This window comes from Scomber japonicus, chromosome 12 (assembly GCF_027409825.1).
Source record: "Scomber japonicus isolate fScoJap1 chromosome 12, fScoJap1.pri, whole genome shotgun sequence".
Taxonomy (NCBI): domain Eukaryota; kingdom Metazoa; phylum Chordata; class Actinopteri; order Scombriformes; family Scombridae; genus Scomber; species Scomber japonicus.
Window position 1 is genome coordinate 34,885,929 of NC_070589.1, and position 27,885 is coordinate 34,913,813.

Genomic DNA, 27,885 nt, shown 5'->3' on the forward strand with positions numbered 1-27,885 from the left:
CGTTTGGGTTCGTCTCTAAACGGGTCACATCACTTCTTTCCTTCCTGCCGGAGACAGGAAGCTTTAATTTTAACTCCTGGATGAGTTTTTATGTCAGAGGAGCCGAAGCTGCAGAGGAGTCATGAACCTGATGCTCAGAAACAGATACGTCATTTCTGAACAACTGAAACACTGAAACCTTGGAGAGAGAGACGTCAGCTATCATCAGTTAACGTGCAGTGAGATCGCCCCCTAGTGGCTGCTGTCGTGAAGACGGACGCAGAGCAGGAAATCAGGTGACGTAAAAATATACAGGAACAAAATCAACGTCCACAAAACTTTAACGACTTCAACACGAGAGATCAGAGTCTTCACTTCCTGTTTCTAACTGACGGTCAACGTAGTTTTACCGTAATCGCGTATGTATTATTATTCTTATTCTTATTATTATATTATTGTTGTTGTAGCCATGGCAACAAAGGTCCCCTAACATTAGCAGAGAACTTATTTTAACTGTAAAACTCAAAGATGACGCGTGATGGTTGAAACATCGTAAAAGTTCACGTAGAGTTACAAAAGAACTGGAGATGCTTTTTTTACTGATGTGATACGATACGCTACATTACGATACGTTACATTACGATACGTTACAATACGCTACGATACATTAAATTACGTTACATTACGATACGTTACATTAAATTACGTTACATTACGATACGTTACATTACGATACGTTACATTACAATACGTTACGATAAGTTACGTTACATTACGATACGTTACATTACGATACGTTACATTACGTTACATTACGTTACATAACGATACGTTACATTACGATATGTTATGTTACGTTACGATACGTTATGTTATGATACATTACGTTCCGATACATTACGTTCCGATACGTTACGTTACGTTACGTTACGTACCATTGTTGATGCTATTCCATCATCAGAACGAGTTTCAGACGATGTTGTGATTTAACATCGTTAACAGTCTCCATGACGACGCTCCACATGGTTCAGTTTGTCTTTACGCAGACGATACAGTTTTATACGCCGATAAACGAGTTTTATTTAGTTTAACGTTAAGTTGTACGAGTTATTTATTCTAACCAATCAGAAGGCTAATCTGTATTTAATGTGTTTTTATAGTTAACGAACGTCGTCTGGACCGAAGGAGGAGCTTGAGTTCGGATACGAGGAACGAAGGATTAGCCGGTTACGTTAAAGGGAAGCAGACGTTACTCTCAGAGTGTTTCGGGCTCGACGGCTGTTTGTGGATTATTTCTGACGGAGTTTAATCTGAGATGAACGAGATGGACGATGTGTGACGAGCTGTTGGTGAGTTTCATCTAAACTCCTAAAAATAAAAGTGTTTGCTAGACGATGAAAGTTTCAAACCATCAGAAAACAACACCTACAGAAGAAAAACCCGATAAAACAAATCAAAGTTTAGATTAAAATAAACGTTAAAGTCTCAGATTAACGAGAGAAATGAAGATTATCAGGATTCAGTTTCATTGGAGACATTCAGCAGTTTTTGTCACAGAGAGATTTACTGTGTGAATGATCGAGGAAATCAAATATATTTCGGCAATGGAACCAAACTGACTGTTGAATCTGGTGAGTTTATCATTATTAATATTATTAATTTTTATGGTTTTCTACTTTAAATATCAGTTTAACTCATTTAATTTACTTTAATGAGGTTTTATAGAGTTTGATAGAAACTGAGCTGAACTCAGACTGAACAGGAAAATACAGTAAAATGTTGTTATTGTACTACTACTACTATAATAATATAATAATATAATAATTAATATGTAATGATGATAAATGAAGAAAATGAAAAGTGAAAAACAGAAATCAGGATCAAACTGGTTTAAAGTGTAAAAAAAACAAGTATAGAGAATTTAATGACTGTTGTGTTTTTCTTTTTTTAAATGTGACATTTATACTGTTAATAAACTTAATATAACAGCAGATAAAGTAAAGTAATAAACATTTAGAGACAAAAATGAATTTTAAAAAGTTAGAGCAGAGATGAAACAGAGCAGCAGTTTTTGTCACAGAGAGATTTACTGTGTGAATAAAGGAGGAGTAAACAGGATTTATTTCGGCAATGGAACCAAACTGACTGTTGAATCTGGTGAGTTTAATATTAATATTATTAATTTTTATGGTTTTCTACTTTAAATATCAGTTTAACTTATTTAATTTACTTTAATGAGGTTTTAGAGAGTTTGATAGAAACTGAGCTGAACTCAGACTGAACAGGAATAAATGTAAAATACAGTAAAACATTTATAAAACATCAGCTCCGTGTTAAATATCACAATAAACATTATTATTAAAATCAGATTAATGAAAAAATACAACAAACATTTAAAACCTGAGTCAGAGACAAACAGCAGTTTTTGTCACAGAGAGATTTACTGTGTGACTGATCGAGGAGGAAACAGGATTTATTTCGGTAATGGAACAAAACTGACGGTTGAATCTGGTGAGTTTAATATTAATATTATTAATTTAATGGTTTTATACTTTAAATATCAGTTTAACCCATTTATTAGTCATTTAATTTACGTTTTATAGAGTTTGATAGAAACTGAGCTGAACTCAGACTGAACAGGAAAATACAGTAAAATGTTGTTATTATACTAATAATACTACTACTATTAATAATAATAATTAATATGTAATGATAATTTAAAAGCTAAAAACAAACAGAAAACAGGATCAAACTGGTTTAAAGTGTAAAAACGAGTTTCAGAGAGAATTTAATGACTTTTGTCGTTATATATTTTAAAATGTGACATTTATACTGTTAATAAACTTAATAAACTTAATATAACAGCAGATAAAGTAAAGTAATAAACATTTAGAGACAAACATTAAAGTTAAAGTTAGAGCAGAGATGAAACAGAGCAGCAGTTTTTGTCACAGAGAGATTTACTGTGTGAATAAAGGAGGAGTAAACAGGATTTATTTTGGTAATGGAACCAAACTAACGGTTGAATCTGGTGAGTTTATTATTAATTTAATGGTTTTCTATTTTAAAATGTGTCAGACTTCCTTCATGAATCATTTAGTTTGAGTTAACTTCATGTTTGTAGAGTTTAATTGAACATTAAAGTCATAAAACATTAAAAAGTTTACAAAAATACACAAAAATAAAAAAAATAAAAAGAGAAAAAGCAGTGAAATTGTACGGAAGTTCATTGATGTCAAAACCAGAAACTTGTTAATAATAATAATTACAGATAAACCTGAACACTGTAAAACTAAACTACGTGAAGTTTAAACAAAGCGTAAAAAACTAACTGCTTCTAAGAAAGGCTTTTATTTTGAAATGCTGGTTCAGTAGAATAAAAGTGATTTTTTTTAGTTTTAAAATGAATTTTAGTGAAAAGTGAATCATGAAGCTCAGAGAGGTTTTTACTGAGCGCTGCGTCACTGTGTGAATAGAAACACTGAGAAAATGATATTTGGGAAAGGAACTCAGCTAACTGTTGAATCTGGTGAGTTTAATATTATAATTATTATAATTATTATAATTATTAATGTTTTATACTTTAAAATGTGTCAGAGTTGTTTTATTGCTCATTTAATTTACTTTAATGAGGTTTTATAGAGTTTGATAGAAACTGAGCGGAACTCAGACTGAACAGGAAAAAACAGTAAAATGTTGTTATTATACTACTAATACTATAATAATAATAAATATGTAATGATGAATTTAAAAGTTAAAAACAAAAACAGGATCAAACTGGTTTAAAGTGTAAAAACGAGTATCAGAGAGACTTTAATGACTTTTGTCTATTTATAATTTAAAATGTGACATTTATATTGTTAATAAACTAAATAAACTTAATATAACAGCAGATAAAGTAAAGTAATAAACATTTAGAGACAAACATTAAAGTTAAAAGTTGCAGCAGTTTTTGTCACAGAGAGATTTACTGTGTGACTCAGACATCAGGAAAAATGTATTTCGGTAATGGAACTAAACTAACGGTTGAATCTGGTGAGTTTATTATTAATTTAATGGTTTTATATTTTAAAATGTGTCCGACTTCCTTCATGAATCATTTTATTAGAGTTTACTTCACGTTTGTAGAGTTTAAATGAACATTAAACTTTACAAACATTAAAAAGTTTACAAAAGCACACTAAAAGAAATAAAAAGAGAAAAAGCAGCGATGTAAAGAAACTGTACGGAAGTTCATTAATGCCAAAAACAGACGTAGTTTTAAAGTGAGTTTTAGTGAAAAGTGTTTAGTGTTTAACTCAGAGAGGTTTTTACTGAGCGCTGCGTCACTGTGTGAATAGAAACAACGATAAACTCACATTTGGGAGAGGAACCAAACTAACTGTTGAATCTGGTGAGTTTAATATTATTATAATTATTATTGATATTATAATTATTAATGATTTTATACTTTAAATCAGTTTAACTCATTTAATTTACTTTAATGAGGTTTTCTAGAGTTTGATAGAAACTGAGCTGAACTCAGACTGAACAGGAAAATACAGTAAAATCAGTCTGACTTGTTAATAAACTTATTAAACTTAATAAAGTTAATATAACAGCAGATAAAGTAAAGTAATAAACATTTAGAGACAAACATGAATTATAAGAAGTTAGAGCAGAGCTGAAAGAGAGCAGCAGTTTTTGTCACAGAGAGATTTACTGTGTGAATCAGGCAGGAGGACAAAAAATGATATTTGGGAATGGAACCAAACTAACAGTTGAATCTGGTGAGTTTATTATTAATTTTTATGTTTTTCTGCTTTAAAATGTGTCAGTAGTTTTATTGAGGAACTACGTCAGAGTTAATCAGGATTATAGATTAATGCAAACTCAGCTTTATTCTGTTTGTATGACTTTAACAAACAAACTGATCAAACTGTTTAATCTACAGAAATATTCAGTTACATGAAACATTACTTTACTTTACATTCAAATAAAGATTAATAAACCAACGTGAGAATAAAACAATCAGAGTAAAGATTAAAAATAGTTAAAACTGTTTTTATTAAGATCAGAGACAAACAGCAGTTTATGTCACAGAGAGATTTACTGTGTGACTCAGGGAGTACAGAAACTTTATTTCAGCAGAGGAACCAAACTAACGGTTGAATCTGGTGAGTTTAATAATATTATTATTATTATTAATGTTTTTATACTTGAATTAATTTAAACATGAGAAACAGAAAACAGGATCAAACTGGTTTAAAGTGAAGAAAACGACTATCAGAGACAATTTAATGACTTTTGTCTATATATATTTTAAAATGTGACATTTATACTGTTAATAAACTAAATAAACTTAATATAACAGCAGATAAAGTAAACTACTATACATGTAGAGACAAAAATGAATTATAAGAAGTTAGAGCAGAGATAAATGAGAGCAGCAGTTTATGTCACAGAGAGATTTACTGTGTGAAGAATCAGGGAGAGAAACTTTACTTTGGCAATGGGACCAAACTAACTGTTGAATCTGGTGAGTTTAATATTAATATTATTATTATTATTATTGTAGTAAAGAGGAGACGTGACGTTAAACTGAGTTTCTAAAGCTTGAAGATGAAAATTCATTAATATCAGTTTATTATAATAATAATAAACATTTAGTAGAGATGATGTTTCTGGAGGTTTTATTATAATTATAATAAATAAAGCTGCAGATGTTCTCAGAGGTCTCTGGAGGTTTCTCTGAGTTTAATCTGAAATTAAAATAGTTTTACTGTAGTTTAAATATTTTAAACTTTTCTCATAAAGTCAGAACTGAATCAGAACCAGTTTAAATAAGATAAAACAGATTATACAGTGTTTAACTCTGCAGTGGGACGTTATATTAAAGTTATATTAAAGTTATATTAATATTATTAAAGATTACAGCAGGGGAGTTTTCGTAGTGAAGCTTCGTGTTGTGTGAATAGAGGAACAGAAAAGATCACGTTTGGAAAAGGAACCAGATTAAACATTGAAGCCAGTAAGTAAATTAAATAATATATATATTAAAATATTATTATGTACAGAAAGCCAGATGAAACATTAAACCTTTGATGTTTAACTGGAGCAACATTTAACAGCTAATAATGAGAATAAAATGCGACTGTTTGCAGACGATGTGGTTAAATATTTAACTCTTTATTGTTTCAGAAAACAAGAGTTGTAACGCAGTAATCCAAATATTTAAAGCTTTTATTAACAGAATCAGGTGAAACATTGTCTTTATGTCATTAATCATTAATATTATAATAATAAACATTAATTCATGGAGATGTTTATAAATGTAGAAGTTTTACTAAATGTAGTTTAGTTCAGTTTATGTAATGAAGCTTCATGATGTGTGAAGAGTGGAGTAGCTAAGATCACGTTTGGAAATGGAACCAGATTAAACATTGAAGCCAGTGAGTACTGATATAAATCACTAATACTATTAATATAAACTGTCTTTCAAATTTACATTTACCAGTAAAAATACAATGAAAAACAATAAAAACTGTGTTTTTAGTTCCCGATCATAAACTTTTTTATAATCTGGTTGAGTTCAGTTTATGTTCTGAAGCTTCATGATGTGTGAATGATGGGAGTGGATATAATAAGCTGATCTTTGGAAAAGGAACCAGATTAAACATTGAAGCCAGTAAGTTATGATATTTATTATTAAAACAACATTTATATTTAATGAATTTGACAGAAAAGCAGAATATGAGATAAAACATATAAAAGTAGAGTATTAACATCATCAGTCACATTATTCATCAGAATCACCAGAATAAAAGCATCAATTCATCTTAACTATCATCTCTAACATGTTCCTTCAAAATAAAAGTTGCAAATTATTTAGAAATAATGTTTTTCTAAATGTAGTTGAGTTCAGTTGATTGATTAGTTTTTGTTCTGATGCTTCATGATGTGTGAAGAGAGGAGCAGCAGATAAGATCATCTTTGGAAAAGGAACCAGATTAAACATTGAAGCCAGTGAGTACTGATATAAATTATTAATAGTATTATTTATATTATTTATATGAAGAATCTTTAAACAGAAACTTTATTTGTGTTTATACATAAAAAACTAAAAAATAGATAAAACTATGAACAGCTGATGGAAACGATTCATAATCAGATTATTAAAAAGTTTAAAACAGATTAAATTACAGCAGAAAACACATTTATAAAGGAAATAATCATAAATGCAGATTTTAAATGTTTCGTGACATAAAAACTGATTCTGAAGAAAAAAAGAAAAATTTAAATGTTTGTTTGACTTTAATCACTTTATTTAAATTCATCGGATTTTAAAGCTCAAATATAAAAACTTTAAAACCGGTTTAAAATAATCAGATTTAAATAATCAGTTTAAATTAAGAGTTAAAGTTTAAAGTTGGAGGTTTTGAGTCAGCTGAGCGTCACAGTGAGACTCAGAGCGGAGCGAGGAAGATTATATTCGGGAGAGGAACGAAGCTAACCGTCGAATCAGGTCAGAAAACTAAAGAATAGTTTATAAAGAAGGAAAAAAACTTAACAAACATCTTTACATAATGTTCATATTCTGTCTCTACACTCACTTTATTATAAAAGTGTTGGTAAACTTTGTGAATCTGGTGGTTTTAAAGCTCTTAAATGTAAAAATGACCAGAATGTAAAGAGTTAATGAGGCTTAAAATAAAGTGAAATAATCCTTTAATACTGAAATATTCCAACCTGCAGCATTTTAACATCAAAGTGTTTTATATATTAAACATAAACTCAGAATATAAAAGCAACACGTGATGAAATAAAAAGACATTCAAACTGATTAAAGAGTAAAAATGGAGATTAAATGAAGTTAAAACAGAATCAGAGATGAAAGAGTCAGTTTGAGGTTTTCAGTCAGCCGAGACTCACAGTGTGACGAGAACCGGAGCCGAGAAGATTATATTTGGGAAAGGAACGAAGCTAACGGTCGAATCAGGTCAGAAACAGATTAAAAAACTATTATTAATAAACACGGAGAGTTTATAAAATGTTTCTTAGGTTTAAAACAAACAGCTGAAATCATATTTTACGCTTCAGAGGAACAAATGTAAAGTTTCTGTTTTATAAGAATGATTAAAAACAACTTTTATTGTTTCAAACCTGCAAAACTTCATTTTAACTTTTAGTGGAGAAAGTTTCCAAAGAGACCTGAACGCAGCATGAAGCCGTAATCAGACTACATACAGTGAAATAATCCTTTAATCAGACTAAATACAGTGAAATAATCCTTTAATCAGACTAAATACAGTGACATAATCCTTTAATCAGCCTACAGTGAAATAATCCTTTAATCAGACTAAATACAGTGAAATAATCCTTTAATCAGACTAAATACAGTGAAATAATCCTTTAATCAGACTAAATACAGTGACATAATCCTTTAATCAGCCTACAGTGAAATAATCCTTTAATCAGACTAAATACAGTGACATAATCCTTTAATCAGAATATTTCAACCTGTTTCCAACAATAATGATTTTAAATGTTTGTATTCAGTAATTTAATAAATGTAAACCTGATTAAAGAGTTAATTTGTAAATTAAATGAAGTTAAAAGATAAAAGAAGCAGTTTGAGGTTTTCAGTCAGCTGAGACTCAGAGTGTGACTCAGAGCGGAGCGAGGACGATCTTTGGAAAAGGAACCAGATTAAATATCGAAGCCAGTGAGTACTGATATAAATTATATTATATTATATTATATTATATTATATTAAAAGTTGTATTCAGTAATAAAACCTGTCAGCAGTGATGGAAACTTAAATAAAATAAAAGTCCTAAATGTAATATAGAATATGTAATGTAATATATAATGTAAATGTAGTTTGGTTCAGTTTTCGTAATGAAGCTTCATGATGTGTGAATACTGGAGTGAATCGAGAAAAGATGATCTTTGGAAAAGGAACCAGATTAAACATTGAAGCCAGTGAGTACTGATATAAATCATTAATATTATTAATATAAACTAAACTAAACTATTTATATCAGCTAATTCACAATTTAATTTTAATTTTTGTGTCGTATGTTTTGTGACTGGAGCTGATTATTTATATCAAAGTTGTTTATTTAGTGACGTTATCGTTCACTCTGATTATTTAACATGATTATTTATCACACCTGGACATTTATTGTGAAATGTTCACTAGTTATTTATCTAAATGTAGTTTAGTTCAGTTTTCATAATGAAGCTTTATGATGTGTGAATACTGGAGGACGAGAGAAACTGCTGTTTGGTTCTGGTTCTCTGTTAGCGGTTGAGTCCAGTAAGTCTCATCTTCTCTTTATATATTTAACGTTATCAGTGTTTCTCTGACTGATGGAAATGATTCAGATATTAAAATGTCTCCAGATCATCCAGTTCAGTGTTCACATCAACATTTAACTGTTTTAACATCATCAGTCACATTATTCATCAGAATCACCAAAATAAAAGCATCAATTCATCCATTAATTCATTTAAACTAGCATCTATAAAATGTTCCTTCAAAACAAAAGTTGCAGATTATTTAGAAATAATGTTTTTCTAAATGTAGTTTGGTTCAGTTTTCGTAATGATGCTTCATGATGTGTGAAGAGTGGATCCAACGCTTATAAGATGATCTTTGGAAATGGAACCAGATTAAACATTGAAGCCAGTGAGTACTGATATAAATCATTAATATAATTAATATAAATTGTCTTTAGCAGCAAACTTACAGTGTTCAGAATTTATATTTACCAGTAAAAATACAATAAATACAATAAAATAGTGTTTTTTAGTTGCCGACGGCTAATAATGAGAATAAAATGCGACTGTTTGCAGACGATGTGGTTAAATATTTAACTCTTTATTGTTTCAGAAAACAAGAGTTGTAACGCAGTAATCCAAATATTTAAAGCTTTTATTAACAGAATCAGGTGAAACATTGTCTTTATGTCATTAATCATTAATATTATAATAATAAACATTAATTCATGGAGATGTTTAGAAATGTAGAAGTTTTACTAAATGTAGTTTAGTTCAGTTTTCGTAATGAAGCTTCATGATGTGTGAATGATGGAACTCAAAAGATCACGTTTGGAAATGGAACCAGATTAAACATTGAAGCCAGTGAGTACTGATATAAATATTATTTATATAAGTTGTCATTAAAAGCAAACTTAGTGTTCAGAATTTACATTTAGCAATAAAACTACAATAAATACAATAAAACTACAATAAATACAGTTTTATTATGAGGTTATTGTTTATAAAGTTATTGTACAGCAGAGTTTTACTGTGTGAGAGGAAACGCTGATAAAATCCAGTTTGGACCTGGAACTAAACTCACTGTGGAGTCCAGTAAGTTCATTTATTTAATATTATATTATATTATATTATATTATATTATTCACTGTGGAGTCCAGTCAGTCTGATCATAATTATTTATCTTAAATAACCCCAAAACATGTTTTTACCTTTTCTGTGTCTGAAATGTCAAAATAAAAGCTGAGCTCATATTTCTGTTTAATAATCAATAACTGAGGTCAGGTTAGTTTTAGTTTCTTGTTTTTAGATTTTATTAAACTTTATAGAAGCTGCAGATGAAGTTTGAGGTTTTCTGATAAAATGCAGTTTAAACTGTTTCAGTCCGTTAAGAAATGTTCTGAGGTTTAAACATATTTAATAATATATAATATATTTTAAACGTTGTTATTATCACTTCAGCTCATTTAAGCCCAGTGAGTACTGATATAAATCATTATATTATTAATACGCAGCGTCTTTAAATGGATGTTTCTGGTGAAATTATAATAATGGATCAAAAGTTAATCTGCTGAGTTTCTGTCCTGATGTTTCATGATGTGTGAATACTGGCGATCGAAAGATCACGTTTGGAAAAGGAACCAGATTAAACATTGAAGCCAGTAAGTAAACTAAATAATATATATAATAAATATTATTAGTATTATTATGTACAGAAAACCAGAATAATAAATATATAACTATCATCATATATCATAAATATTTACATTTACATTCATTAATATTCAATATATCTACAATCTAACAGCTGTCTATGACGGCAATGTGATCATTAATATTATATTAAACCTGGATATTTAGATGGAATACTGATAATAATTATAGTTATAATAATAATTATACTTCAGGTCGATTTTAAGAGCCGTTTTTTTAAATATAGTTTGGTTCAGTTTTCGTAATGATGTTTCATGATGTGTGAATTATCAGAAGATGATCTTTGGAAATGGAACCAGATTAAACATTGAAGCCAGTAAGTTATGATATTTATTATTATTAAAACAACATTTATATTTGTCAGTTTGTCAGTATTTGTCTGTCAGTTTGACAGAAAAGCAGAATATGAGATAAAACCTGTAAATATAAATGTGGACTCACTGCTGACACAAAGCAGAGAATAATCCACTTTATAATAAATAATATAACTCTGATAGTTTGAAAGGTTTATGACTAACTATTAAATATTGTCTGTGTCATATTAAACATGATCATAATATATAATATATAATAAACCAAAGTATTAATGAAGCATCAAAATGAGTTTTCTAAATGTAGTTTAGTTCAGTTTTCGCAATGAAGCTTCATGATGTGTGAATACTGGGAATCAAGCTAAGATGATCTTTGGAAAAGGAACCAGATTAAACATTGAAGCCAGTGAGTACTGATATAAATCATTAATATCATTGTTTACTGAAATAAGAACCTTTGATGTTTAACTGGAGCAACATTTAACAGCTAATAATGAGAATAAAATGCGACTGTTTGCAGACGATGTGGTTAAATATTTAACTCTTTATTGTTTCAGAAAACAAGAGTTGTAACGCAGTAATCCAAATATTTAAAGCTTTTATTAACAGAATCAGGTGAAACATTGTCTTTATGTCATTAATCATGAATATCATAATAATAAATATTAATTCATGGAGATGTTTATAAATGTAGAAGTTTTACTAAACGTAGTTTAGTTCAGTTTTCGTAATGAAGCTTCATGATGTGTGACTAGTGGAACAGATAAGATGATCTTTGGAAAAGGAACCAGATTAAACATTGAACTCAGTGAGTACTGATATAAATCATTAATAATAATATTATTAATATAAACTCATTAAAAACTAACTCAGAGTTCAGAATCAACATTTTCTTTCAGTGTAAATTAACGTTTTGTGACGTTATCGTTCAGCCTGATTATTTATATCAAACCTTTCGTAATGATGCTTCAGAATTTACATTTACCAGTAAAAATACAATAAAACTACAATAAATACATTAAAACTACAATAAATATAATAAAACTACAATAAATACAATAAAACTACAATAAATACATTAAAACAGTGTTTTTTAGTTTGGGATAGTAAACTGAGTTTATGTTCTGATGCTTCATGATGTGTGAATGATGGGACTCGAAAGATGATCTTTGGAAAAGGAACCAAATTAAACATTGAAGCCAGTGAGTACTGATATAAATCATTTTTAACTTTACTGGAATAAACACCAAACTTCTAACATGTTAAATAAAAGAATCTGAATATAATGAGAAGTTATTAATGTTGAATCTGCAGCAGTTAGTCGTCGGTGTGTTTAATGGTGACGGTTTGTATCAGGATGGTTAATGAATTCATTTTAAACTGAATTAAACTTTAAGAAGCGTTGACCAGTGTTACTCCAGCAGTAAATTAAAGCTCTGGAATTAAATGATTTTGTGGTTTGAACAGTTAAACACTAGAAACAGGACGCATCACTCGTTTTAACAGATTTTACCCTAAAGTTGTCGTAACTAACATTTGTTGTAATGTGAGATTCAAAGTCTCATTTCTGAAGAGTTTAGGGTCTCAGGTTTGTGAGGTTTCAGTCTGTTAATCAGATTATCTTTGGAATCAGTCTGTTAATCAGATTATCTTTGGAAGCGGCTCCAAACTGCACATTAACGCCAGTAAATTAGATTATTTATTAATGTGATGAATTCTGATTTTATACAGAGAGTTAAAATCATTAAGGAATCATTACGAATAATGTTTTTATGAATATAGTTTGGTTCAGTTTTTGTAATGAAGCCTCATGATGTGTGACATCTGGGACTAAGATCACGTTTGGAAATGGAACCAGATTAAACATTGAAGCCAGTAAGTAAACAAAATAATATATACAATAAATATTTAAAGTATTATTATGTACAGAAAACCAATAAAAAATAATCCGACATAAACTATTATCAGATTAAAAACGTAAAAAAAAACGTTTAATGTTAATAACCAAATAAATGAACCAGCTGCTATTAAACACTTTCCTTCTCATCAGTTAATATCACACATTTTATTCTTTATGGGTTTTACTGTAAAAAATGTAAAATTACGTTATCGTTCAGTCTGATTATTTAACATGATTATTTATATCAGACCTGAATTTTAACTAGTAGTTATTAAAATGTAGTTTGGTTCAGTTTTCGTAATGAAGCTTCATGATGTGTGACTACTGGGAATCAAGTAAAGATCACATTTGGAAAAGGAACCAGATTAAACATTGAAGCCAGTAAGTTATGATATTTATTATTTTATTATATTAATATGAAGCATCTTTAAAAGTCTTTATCTGTGTTAATGATAAAACATCAACTGTTATGAAGGAAAATGTAAAAACGTATTAAATAACAGAAACGTCTTTTAAATCTGGATGTTTATATGTGAAATATTATTAATATGAAGCATCTTTAAATTTCTAAATGTAGTTTGGTTCAGTTTTCGTAATGATGCTTCATGATGTGTGAATAATCAGAAGATCACGTTTGGAAAAGGAACCAGATTAAACATTGAAGCCAGTGAGTACTGATATAAATCATTAATAATAATAATGATATTAATATAAACTCATTAAAAACTAACTCAGAGTTCAGAATCAACATTTTCTTTAAGTATAAATTAACGTTTTGTGACGTTATCGTTCAGTCTGATTATTTATATCAAACCTTTCGTAATGATGCTTCAGAATTTACATTTACCAGTAAAAATACAATAAAACTACAATAAATACATTAAAACTACAATAAATACAATAAAACTACAATAAAACAGTGTTTTTTAGTTTCCGATAGTAAAGTGAGTTTATGTTCTGATGCTTCATGATGTGTGAATGCTGGCTCCAACGCTTATAAGATCTTCTTTGGAAATGGAACCAGATTAAACATTGAAGCCAGTGAGTACTGATATTTACTATTATATTATATTATATTATATTATATTATATTAATATGAAGCATCTTAAAGTCTTTATCTGTGTTAATCATATAAATCATAAAACATCAACTGTTATGAAGGAAAATGTAAAAACGTATTAAATAACAGAAACGTCTTTTAAATCTTTAAATCTGGATGTTTATATGTGAAATATTATTAATATGAAGCATCTTTAAATTTCTAAATGTAGTTTGGTTCAGTTTTCGTAATGATGATTAATGATGTGTGAATAATCAGAAGATGATCTTTGGAAATGGAACCAGATTAAACATTGAAGCCAGTGAGTACTGATATAAATCATTAATATTATTAATATAAACTTTAACAGCAAGCTTACAGTGTTCAGAATTTATATTTACCAGTAAAACTACAATAAATACAATAAACCAGTGTTTTTCGATAGTAAACTGAATATTTTTATGTTATAAAACATAAAAATCAGCAGGTTGAGTTCAGATGTTTAAATGTAGTTTAGTTCAGTTAATCTCTGCTGAGTTTTTGTTCTGAAGCTTCATGATGTGTGAATGATGGAACATATAAGATGATCTTTGGAAAAGGAACCAGATTAAACATTGAAGCCAGTAAGTAAACAAAATAATATATATATTAAAATATTATTATGTACAGAAAGCCAGATGAAACATTAAACCTTTGATGTTTAACTGGAGCAACATTTAACAGCTAATATTGAGAATAAAATGCGACTGTTTGCAGACGATGTGGTTAAATATTTAACTCTTTATTGTTTCAGAAAACAAGAGTTGTAACGCAGTAATCCAAATATTTAAAGCTTTTATTAACAGAATCAGGTGAAACATTGTCTTCATGTCATTAATCATTAATATTATAATAATAAACATTAATTCATGGAGATGTTTATAAATGTAGAAGTTTTACTAAATGTAGTTTAGTTCAGTTTTCGTAATGATGCTTCATGATGTGTGAAGAATGATGGAACATATAAGATCACGTTTGGAAAAGGAACCAGATTAAACATTGAAGCCAGTGAGTACTGATATAAATCATTAATATTATTAATATAAACTTTAAAATTTACATTTACCAGTAAAAATACAATAAAAACAGTAAAACTGTGTTTTTAGTTTTTCCGATCGTAAACTTTTTTATAATCTGGTTGAGTTAGGGTTAGTTTATGTTCTGATGTTTCATGATGTGTGAATACTGGAGGAGTAACTAAGATCACGTTTGGAAATGGAACCAGATTAAACATTGAAGCCAGTAAGTAAACTAAATAATATATATAATAAATATTATTATGTACAGAAAACCAGAATAATAAATATATAACTATAATAAAGATAAACTTTAGACTCAGTGTTCAGATCAACATTTAACTGTTTTAACATCATCAGTCACATTATTCATCAGAATCACCAAAATAAAAGCATCAATTCATCCATTAATTCATCTAAACTATCATCTATAAAATGCTCCTTCAAAATAAAAGTGCTAAATGTAAAAATATAGTTTGGTTCAGTTTTCGTAATGAAGTTTCATGATGTGTGAAGGATGGAGTTAAGATGATCTTTGGAAAAGGAACCAGATTAAACATTGAAGCCAGTAAGTTATGATATTTATTATTAAAACAACATTTATATTTAATGAGTTTGACAGAAAAGCAGAATATGAGATAAAACATATAAATATAGATACACAAAGTAGAGAATAATCCACTTTATAATAAATAATATAACTCTGATAGGTTTAAAGGGTTGATGACTAAATATTAAATATTGTCTGCGTCATCTTAAACATGATCATAATATATAATATATAATAATCAATAAACCAAAGTATTAATGAAGCATCAAAAATGAGTTTTCTAAATGTAGTTTGGTTCAGTTTTCGTAGTGAAGCTTCATGATGTGTGAATACTGGAACAGATAAGATCATCTTTGGAAAAGGAACCAGATTAAACATTGAAGCCAGTAAGTTATGATATTTATTATTATTAAAGCAACATTTATATTTTATTAGTTAGTCAGAAAATCAGAATATGAGATAAAATCTGTAAATATAAATGTGGACTCACTGCTGACACAAAGTGGAGAATAATCTACTTTATAATAAATAATATAACTCTGATAGTTTGAAAGGTTTATGACTGAATATTAAATATTGTCTGCGTCATATTAAACATGATAATAATATGTAATATATAATATTCAATAAACCAAAGTATTAATGAAGCATTAAAAATGAGTTTTCTAAATGTAGTTTGGTTCAGTTAATCTGCTGAGTTTATGTTCTGATGCTTCATGATGTGTGAAGAGTGGAGGAGCAGCAGCTAAAATGATCTTTGGAAAAGGAACCAGATTAAACATTGAACTCAGTGAGTACTGATATAAATCATTAATATTATATTATATAATATTATATTATATAATATTATATTATATTATATTATATTATATTATATTAAAAGTTGTATTCAGTAATAAAACCTGTCAGCAGTGACGGAAACTTAACTAAACTCTTCAGCTCAAAAAACTCCAATAATCCAAAGATTTAAAACTCATTAATGAATACTGAAATATGAATATTATAATAATAAACATAAATTCATGGAGATGTTTATAAATGTAGAAGTTTATCTAAATGTAGTTTAGTTCAGTTGGTCGATTAGTTTATGTTCTGATGTTTCATGATGTGTGAATAACAACGCTAAGATCACGTTTGGAAATGGAACCAGATTAAACATTGAAGCCAGTAAGTAAACTAAATAATATATATAATAAATATTATTAGTATTATTATGTACAGAAAACCAGAATAATAAATATATAACTATCATCATATATCATAAATATTTACATTTACATTCATTAATATTCAATATATCTACAATCTAACAGCTGTCTATGACTGCAATGTAATCATTAATATTACATTAAACCTGGATATTTACATGGAATACTGAAAATTGTTATAATAATGATGATAATAATAATTATACTTTAGGTCGATTTTAAGAGCCGTTTTTCTAAATGTAGTTTGGTTCAGTTTTCATAATGAAGCTTCATGATGTGTGAATGATGGAGCGAATCGAAATAAGATCTTCTTTGGAAATGGAACCAGATTAAACATTGAAGCCAGTGAGTACTGATATAAATTATATTATATTGTATTTATTAAAAGTTGTATTCAGTATTAAAACCTATCAACAGTGATGGAAACTTAACTAAACTCTTCAGGCTTAAAAAACCTCCAATAATCCAAAGATTTAAATCTCATTAATCATTAATATTATATTAATCAACATTAATTCATGGAGATGTTTATAAATATAATTTAGATTCTTTAGTGTTAATTGAGTGTAGTTGAGGTTCAGTTTTCGTAACGATGTTTCATGATGTGTGAATACTGGGAATCAAGCTAAGATGATCTTTGGAAAAGGAACCAGATTAAACATTGAAGCCAGTGAGTACTGATATAAATCATTAATATAATAACTATAGGAGTGATATTAGTCCCAGAGTTGGTGTAAATGAGATTGAGTGTATTTGGTGAATGAAATCAGGTGAAGTGTGTTTGTTGGAGCTCAGAGCGGTTTTTGTTGTGTCAGTTCGTTCTGTGGGACAAATAACGTTAAAATAACGTTTGGAGCTGGAATCAAACTGACTGTAGAGACACGTGAGTCCACTCATATAAAATATCTCAGTTATAAACACATCATCATCCTGCAGATGAAACATTAAACCTTTGATGTTTAACTGGAGCAACATTTAACAGCTAATAATGAGAATAAAATGTGACTGTTTGCAGACGATGTGGTTAAATATTTAACTCTTTATTGTTTCAGAAAACAAGAGTTGTAACGCAGTAATCCAAATATTTAAAGCTTTTATTAACAGAATCAGGTGAAACATTGTCTTTATGTCATTAATCATTAATATTATAATAATAAACATTAATTCATGGAGAGGTTTATAAATGTAGAAGTTTATAAAATGTAGTTTAGTTCAGTTTTCGTAATGAAGCTTCATGATGTGTGAAGAATGATGGAACATATAAGATGATCTTTGGAAATGGAACCAGATTAAACATTGAAGCCAGTGAGTACTCATATAAATCATTAATATTATTAATATCTTTAAAGTAAAGCTAACCTGTGTTTTACATGTAAAACATAAAATGTTCGTATGTAACACGACTTTCATTGAACCAGGATGAAGCTTCACTTTGTTTTTATCCAAAGATTTAAAACTTTTACCAAACGGTTGAAAGTATTTACAGTATTTGTTGAAAGATGATTTTGTTCATATTAAATCTATGAAGAGAAATAATCTTTTTAATCACAAAGATCAATATATTCATAAATAGCATCGACAGTAAAACAGCTGATTTACTTCTTACTGTGAAGGAACTGTTAATATTAATATTTATTATCTTTATATTTAAATGAAATAGTTTAGTTTGGTTCATCTCTACTGAGTTTTTGTTCTGATGCTTCATGATGTGTGAATACTGGAGGAACTAAGATCACGTTTGGAAATGGAACCAGATTAAACATTGAAGCCAGTGAGTACTGATATAAATCATTTTTAACTTTACTGGAATAAACACCAAACTAACATGTTAAATAAAAGAATCTGAATATAATGAGAAGTTATTAATGTTGAATCTGCAGCAGCTAGTCGTCAGTGTGTTTAATGGTGACGGTTTTTATCAGGATGGTTAATGAATTCATTTTAAACTGAATTAAACTTTAAGAAGCGTTGACCAGTGTTACTCCAGCAGTAAATTAAAGCTCTGGAATTAAATGATTTTGTGGTTTGAACAGTTAAACACTAGAAACAGGACGCACCGCTCGCTTTAACAGATTTTACACTAAAGTTGTCGTAACTAACATTTGTTGTAATGTAAGATTCAAAGTCTCATTTCTGAAGAGTTTAGTGTCTCAGGTTTGTGAGGTTTCAGTCTGTTAATCAGATTATCTTTGGAATCAGTCTGTTAATCAGATTATCTTTGGAAGCGGCTCCAATCTGCACGTTAACGCCAGTAAATTAGATTATTTATTACTGTGATGAATTCTGATTTTATACAGAGAGTTAAAATCATTAAGGAATCATTACAAATAATGTTTTTATGAATATAGTTTGGTTCAGTTTTTGTAGTGATGCTTCATGATGTGTGAATACTGGCTCCAACGCTAAGATCACATTTGGAAATGGAACCAGATTAAACATTGAAGCCAGTGAGTTATGATATTTATTATTATTAAAACATTTATATTTTATTAGTTTGACAGAAAAGCAGAATATGAGATAAAACATATAAAAGTAAAGTTTTAATGTATCAGCAGCATCAGTGTTAAATAGTTGAGTAATTCTGCTTTAAATATAATATACATCATAACTACACTGTAAAAACTATGATTAATGATGATAGTTAATTATAATTTATATGTAGTTTGGTTCAATTAATCTGTTGAGTTTATGTTCTGATGCTTCATGATGTGTGAAGGATGCAGGATTATATAAAATGATCTTTGGAAAAGGAACCAGATTAAACATTGAAGCCAGTGAGTACTGATATAAATCATTAATAATAATATTAATATAAACTCATTAAAACTAACTCAGAGTTCAGAATCAACGTTTGTTTATTTAGTGACGTTATCGTTCAGTCTGATTATTTATATCAAACCTTTCATAATGATGCTTCAGAATTTACATTTACCAGTAAAAATACATTAAAACTACAATAAATACAATAAAACTACAATAAATACAATAAAACAGTGTTTTTTAGTTTCCGATAGTAAACTGAGTTTATGTTCTGATGCTTCATGATGTGTGAATACTGGCTCCAACGCTTATAAGATCTTCTTTGGAAATGGAACCAGATTAAACATTGAAGCCAGTGAGTTATGACATTTATTATTATATTATGTTAGATAAAGACTGAATGCTTCATATTAATATTATATGTGTTAATGATAAATCATCAACTGTTAAGAAGGAAAATGTAAAAACGTATTAAATAACAGAAACGTCTTTTAAATCTTTAAATCTGGATGTTTATATGTGAAATATTATTAATATGAAGCATCTTTAAATTTGTAGTTTGGTTCAGTTTTCGTAATGATGATTAATGATGTGTGAAGGATGGATTTAAGATCTTCTTTGGAAAAGGAATCAGATTAAACATTGAAGCCAGTGAGTAAACTAAATAATATATATAATAAAATATTATTATGTACAGAAAGCCAGATGAAACATTAAACCTTTGATGTTTAACTGGAGCAACATTTAACAGCTAATAATGAGAATAAAATGCGACTGTTTGCAGACGATGTGGTTAAATATTTAACTCTTTATTGTTTCAGAAAACAAGAGTTGTAACGCAGTAATCCAAATATTTAAAGCTTTTATTAACAGAATCAGGTGAAACATTGTCTTTATGTCATTAATCATTAATATTATAATAATTAACATTAATTCATGGAGATGTTTATAAATGTAGAAGTTTTACTAAATGTAGTTTAGTTCAGTTTTCGTAGTGAAGCTTCATGATGTGTGAATACTGGAGTAGCTAAAATGACGTTTGGAAAAGGAACCAGATTAAACATTGAACCCAGTGAGTACTGATATAAATCATTAATATTATTTATTTATAGTCTTATAACAGTTATCTTATAACAAATATGAGAGTTTAACAGAAATACATAAAGCAGAATAAATCATCTGGACTATAAATAGGAAATAATTCAGTATAATCAAATAAGGTGAGAAATTATAAATCAAATCATCAACTGTTGCTAAAACTGTTTAACTAAATATAATGATGATAATAATAATAATAATAATAATAATAATAATAATAATAATAATGTTTAAGGTTTTCAAAGACGTTCATCATAACTTAACCTAACTTACATTTTATGTTTTATATGAAATTATTGAGTCGTTAAGTTTTTTAACTGTAGTTTAGTTCAGTTGGTCGTCGATTAGTTTTCGCTCTGAAGCTTCATGATGTGTGAATACTGGAAATAAGATGATCTTTGGAAAAGGAACCAGATTAAACATTGAAGCCAGTGAGTACTGATATAAATCATTACTATTATTAATATAAACTGTCTTTAACAGCAAACTTACAGTGTTCAGAATTTATATTTACCAGTAAAAATACAATAAATACAATAAATACAATAAAAACTGCAAAAAATACAATAAACCAGTGTTTCCGATAGTAAACTAAATATTTTAATGTTTTATGATCAGCAGGTTGAGTTCAGATGTTTAAATGTAGTTTAGTTCAGTTAATCTGCTGAGTTTTTGTTCTGATGTTTCATGATGTGTGAATAACAACGCTAACAAGTTCATCTTTGGAAATGGAACCAGATTAAATGTTGAAGCCAGTGAGTACTGATATAAATCATTAATATTATTAATATAAACTGTCTTTAACAGCAAACTTACACTGTTCAGAATTTATATTTACCAGTAAAACTACAATAAATACAAAAAAAACTGTGTTTTTAGTTTCCGATAGTAAACTGAGTTTATGTTCTGATGCTTCATGATGTGTGACATCTACAAGTCAATATAAGATCTACTTTGGAAATGGAACCAGATTAAACATTGAAGCCAGTAAGTTATGATATTTATTATTAAAACAACATTTATATTTAATGAGTTTGACAGAAAAGCAGAATATGAGATAAAACATATAAAAATAAAGTTTTAACATCATCAGTCACATAATTCATCAGAATCACCAGAATAAAAGCATCAATTCATCCATTAATTGATCTAAACTATCATCTATAAAATGCTCTTTCAAAATAAAAGTCCTAAATGTAAAAATATAGTTTGGTTCAGTTTTCGTAATGAAGCTTCATGATGTGTGAATAACAACGTTAACAAGATGATCTTTGGAAAAGGAACCAGATTAAACATTGAAGCCAGTGAGTACTGATATAAATCATTAATATAATAACTATAGGAGTGATATTAGTCCCAGAGTTGGTGTAAATGAGATTGAGTGTATTTGGTGAATGAAATCAGGTGAAGTGTGTTTGTTGGAGCTCAGAGCGGTTTTTGTTGTGTCAGTTCGTTCTGTGGGACAAATAACGTTAAAATAACGTTTGGAGCTGGAATCAAACTGACTGTAGAGACACGTGAGTCCACTCATATAAAATATCTCAGTTATAAACACATCATCATCCTGCAGATGAAACATTAAACCTTTGATGTTTAACTGGAGCAACATTTAACAGCTAATAATGAGAATAAAATGTGACTGTTTGCAGACGATGTGGTTAAATATTTAACTCTTTATTGTTTCAGAAAACAAGAGTTGTAACGCAGTAATCCAAATATTTAAAGCTTTTATTAACAGAATCAGGTGAAACATTGTCTTTATGTCATTAATCATTAATATTATAATAATAAACAATAATTCATGGAGATGTTTATAAATGTAGAAGTTTTACTAAATGTAGTTTAGTTCAGTTGGTCGATTAGTTTTTGTTCTGAAGCTTCATGATGTGTGAATGCAAATCAAAATAAGATCATCTTTGGAAAAGGAACCAGATTAAACATTGAATCCAGTGAGTACTGATATAAATCATTAATATTATTAATATCTTTAAAGTAAAGTTAACCTGTGTTTTACATATAAAACATAAAATGTTCGTATGTAACACGACTTTCATTGAATCAGGATGAAGCTTCACTTTGTTTTTATCCAAAGATTTAAAACTTTTACCAAACGGTTGAAAGATTATAATATTATTAATGATTATCATCACTGATAAAAGTTTCTTCAGTAAATATTATAATTTAAACATCTGAGCTTCATTCAGGTCAGTTTATGTTCTGATGTTTCATGATGTGTGTATGGGACTGGGACTAAGATGATCTTTGGAAAAGGAACCAGATTAAACATTGAACCCAGTGAGTACTGATATAAATCATTAATATTATTAATATAAACTGTCTTTAACAGCAAACTTAAAGTGTTCAGAATTTATATTTACCAGTAAAAATACAATAAATACAATAAAACTACAATAAAAACAAAAAAAAAGTGTTTTTAGTTTCCAATCGTAAACTTTTTTATAATCTGGTTTGGTTCAGTTTATGTTCTGATGTTTCATGATGTGTGTATGGGAGTGGAGGGAATCAAAATAAGATCTTCTTTGGAAAAGGAACCAGATTAAACATTGAACTCAGTGAGTACTGATATAGATCATTAATATTATAGTTTACTGAAATAAGAACCTTTGATGTTTAACTGGAGCAACATTTAACAGCTAATAATGAGAATAAAATGCGACTGTTTGCAGACGATGTGGTTAAATATTTAACTCTTTATTGTTTCAGAAAACAAGAGTTGTAACGCAGTAATCCAAATATTTAAAGCTTTTATTAACAGAATCAGGTGAAACATTGTCTTTATGTCATTAATCATTAATATTATAATAATAAACATTAATTCATGGAGATGTTTAGAAATGTAGAAGTTTTACTAAATGTAGTTTAGTTCAGTTTTCGTAATGAAGCTTCATGATGTGTGAATGATGGAAGTGGATATAATAAGATCTTCTTTGGAAATGGAACCAGATTAAACATTGAAGCCAGTAAGTAAACTAAATAATATATATAATAAATATTATTAGTATCATTATGTACAGAAAACCAGAATAATGAATATATAACTATAATAAAGAGAAACTTTAGACTCAGTGTTCACATCAACATTTAACTGTTTTAACATCATCAGTCACATTATTCATCAGAATCACCAGAATAAAAGCATCAATTCATCCATTAATTCATCTAAACTAGCATCTATAAAATGTTCCTTCAAAATAAAAGTTGCAGATTATTTAGAAATAATGTTTTTCGAAATGTAGTTGAATTCAGTTTTTGTTCTGATGCTTCATGATGTGTGAATGTGAATAATCAGAAGATGATCTTTGGAAAAGGAACCAGATTAAACATTGAAGCCAGTGAGTACGGATATAAATCATTAATAATAATATTATTAATATAAACTTATTAAAAACTAACTCAGAGTTCAGAATCAACATTTTCTTTCAGTATAAATTAATGTTTATTTATTTCGTGACGTTATCGTTCAGTCTGATTATTTATCAGACCTGGAAATTTATTGTGAAATGTTCACTAGTTATTTATCTAAATGTAGTTTAGTTCAGTTTATGTAATGAAGCTTCATGATGTGTGACATCTGGCTCCAACGTTAACAAGATCTTCTTTGGAAATGGAACCAGAGTAAACATTGAAGCCAGTGAGTACTGATATAAATCATTAATATTATTAATATAAATTGTCTTTAACAGCAAACTTAAAGTGTTCAGAATTTACATTTACTAGTAAAAATACAATGAATACAATAAATACAGTAAAACCAGTAAACCAGTGTATTTTAGTTTCTGATAGTTAACTAAATATTTTAATGTTTTATAATCAGCAGGTTGAGTTCAGATGTTTAAATGTAGCTTAGTTCAGTTTTCGTAATGATGCTTCATGATGTGTGAATACTGGAGGAGCAGCAGATAAGATGATCTTTGGAAAAGGAACCAGATTAAACGTTGAAACCAGTAAGTAAACTAAATAATATATAGCCTATAACTTGTAAATTCCAGGGAAATTTTGAGTGCCACTGGGCTGCTGCCGGGATGAGTACATGATTTATTTTTTTTATAAATGTACTTTATTCTCAACTTAACAGGAACATCACTGTTATGAAATTATTAAGTAAATCTTCAAATCACTTAGAGAATAGATTTTATTATACTTTTTATTTTAAATTTCTTGGTTGTATGAAATTATATTATGTTCATTTTGTTAATCTTCTATTGATAAATGTTGAATCTTTTTATATACCACAAATCATATAACTACAATACAAAACAATAAAACTATTTATTTTGTCCTCAGTAAACATGAATTAATCTCCATTCAAATGAATTAGTTCAGTTAACTGGCAAAACAGACAGACAGGTGGAATTAGCCAATCACAAAGAAGTAGCTCAGTTTCTGCCCAGCGACAGGTTGCTACGGCCCTACGGTTGCTAAGGGCAGCTAAGGTCAGTTAAGGCCCTGCGGTTGCTACGGCGATTTGAGGATCTGTTTGGAAAAAATTTGGCTCCTGACAAGGTCCCGAACAATTGCAAACTGTGAGAAAACCGTAACTCCTGTCCAAAAACCGAAAACACCGTGAGAGACACAGAAGCCGGCAGATTCTGACAGTGTTTATTTTATTCACATATTCCTTAAAATGAGTGAGTAAGCTCAGTGTGAACACAGAGTGAGATTCTTTTGAAAAAAGAAGACGATTACATTAGGGTCAGTGGGGAGTGAGACAGGTATTGCTGCCGGTCTCGCCCCCCCCCCGTTTAAATTTTGTGCAGACCCCGCCTGTCAAAGTCACATTTTATGAATCCCAACACCTATGTCTACATTTTGACCAAAAATTATTTGTCTCCTTTTTACGGTTTGGCCGTGAGCTCGAGTTAAAAATAAAAATTAAGGTTATTTTTTACTGCTTCTCGAATTCAAGCGAACTGCCGCTTGCACTCTAACTTTGAAGAAAAAGTGATTTCCACTCCTCGTTTGACGGCTCATAGTTTGAAAAGTTTACATGTTATGTAAAAACAGTTTGGTGTTTTGGAGAGAGCACAAGTTTTCCTCTGTTTTAAAGTTTGAATCACGTTTCTATGTGCAGGTATGAGAGAGCTAGGTGACTCAGAAAAAAGGTGAAAAAAGGTGAAATTTTGGGGGGTTTTCAAAAAATTCCATTAATTTCCAATAATTTAGATTTTTCTGTGTTAAATTTATTTTCTCACTAGTTGTTTTTCTAAATGTAGTTTGGTTCAGTTAATCTGCTGAGTTTATGTCCTGATGCTTCATGATGTGTGACATCTACAACTCAAAAGATCACGTTTGGAAAAGGAGCCAGATTAAACATTGAAGCCAGTGAGTAAACAAAATAATATATATGATACATATTATTAGTATTATTATGTACAGAAAACCAGAATAATACATTTAAAACTATATAAAACATCAACTGGTCTCAAAAATCTAACTTTGATTAAATAACAGGAACTCCTCTTTTAAAGCTTTAACTAATTATTAACTCTTTTACACATAAACAGAAATTTAATTATAATATAATAAATATAAATATAGTTTGGTTCAGTTAATCTGCTGAGTTTATGTTCTGATGTTTCATGATGTGTGAATACTGGAGGAGGGTTAGCTAAGATCACGTTTGGAAAAGGAACCAGATTAAACATTGAAGCCAGTAAGTAAACAAAATAATATATATAATAAATCAAAATCAATATTTTCTTTCAGTATAAATTAACAACGTTTGTTTATTTAGTGACGTTATCGTTCAGTCTGATTATTTATATCAGACCTGGAAATGTAATTGTGAAATTTTCAGTAGTTATTTTTCTAAATGTAGTTTAGTTCAGTTTTTGCTCTGAAGCTTCATGATGTGTGAAGACTGGGACTCAAAAGATCACGTTTGGAAAAGGAACCAGATTAAACATTGAACTCAGTGAGTACTGATATAAATCATTAATATTATTAATATAAACTAAACTAAACTACTAATATCAGCTAATTCACAATTTACACTTAAATTTACAATATTTTTGTGACTGGAGCTGATTATTTATATCAAAGTTATTTATTCAGTGACGTTATCGTTCAGTCTGATTATTTAACATGATTATTTATCACACCTGGACATTTATTGTGAAATGTTCACTAGTTATTTATCTAAATGTAGTTTAGTTCAGTTTTCGTAACGATGTTTCATGATGTGCGACATCTGGAGTGAATCAACTTAAGATCTTCTTTGGAAAAGGAACCAGATTAAACATTGAAGCCAGTAAGTTATGATATTTATTATTAAAACAACATTTATATTTAATGAGTTTGACAGAAAAGCAGAATATGAGATAAAACATATAAAAGTAAAGTTTTAACATCATCAGTCACATAATTCATCAGAATCACCAGAATAAAAGCATCAATTCATCCATTAATTTATATAAAACTATCATCTATAAAATGCTCCTTCAAAATAAAAGTCCTCAATTTAAAAATATAGTTTAGTTCAGTTTTTGTTCTGATGCTTCATGATGTGTGAATGTTGGTGGAGGGAATCAAAAGATGAAGCTTCATGATGTGTGAATAACAACGTTAACAAGATCATCTTTGGAAAAGGAACCAGATTAAACATTGAAGCCAGTGAGTACTGATATAAATCATTAATATTATTAATATCTTTAAAGTAAAGCTAACCTGTGTTTTACATATAAAACATAAAATGTTCGTATGTAACACGACTTTCATTGAATCAGGATGAAGCTTCACTTTGTTTTATCCAAAGATTTAAAAGTTTTACCAAACGGTTGAAAGATTATAATATTATTAATGATTATCATCACTGATAAAAGTTTCTTCAGTAAATATAATTTAAACATCTGAGCTTCATTCAGGTCAGTTTATGTTCTGATGTTTCATGATGTGTGAATGGAGCTGGAACTAAGATCACGTTTGGAAAAGGAACCAGATTAAACATTGAAGCCAGTGAGTACTGATATAAACTAAACTAAACTAAA

General features: G+C 28.7%; 1 gene segment (V, D, J or C); it reads left to right on the forward strand.

The window, feature by feature from the left end:
• The first annotated feature begins 1,310 nt into the window (after positions 1 to 1,310).
• LOC128369834 (T-cell receptor alpha chain constant-like) overlaps positions 1,311 to 27,885 on the forward strand; it is a 67,713-nt gene continuing 41,138 nt past the window's right edge. Inside the window, 1 exon segment of the C gene segment in view lies at positions 1,311 to 1,328. Within this exon segment, the coding sequence occupies positions 1,311 to 1,328 (18 nt within the window).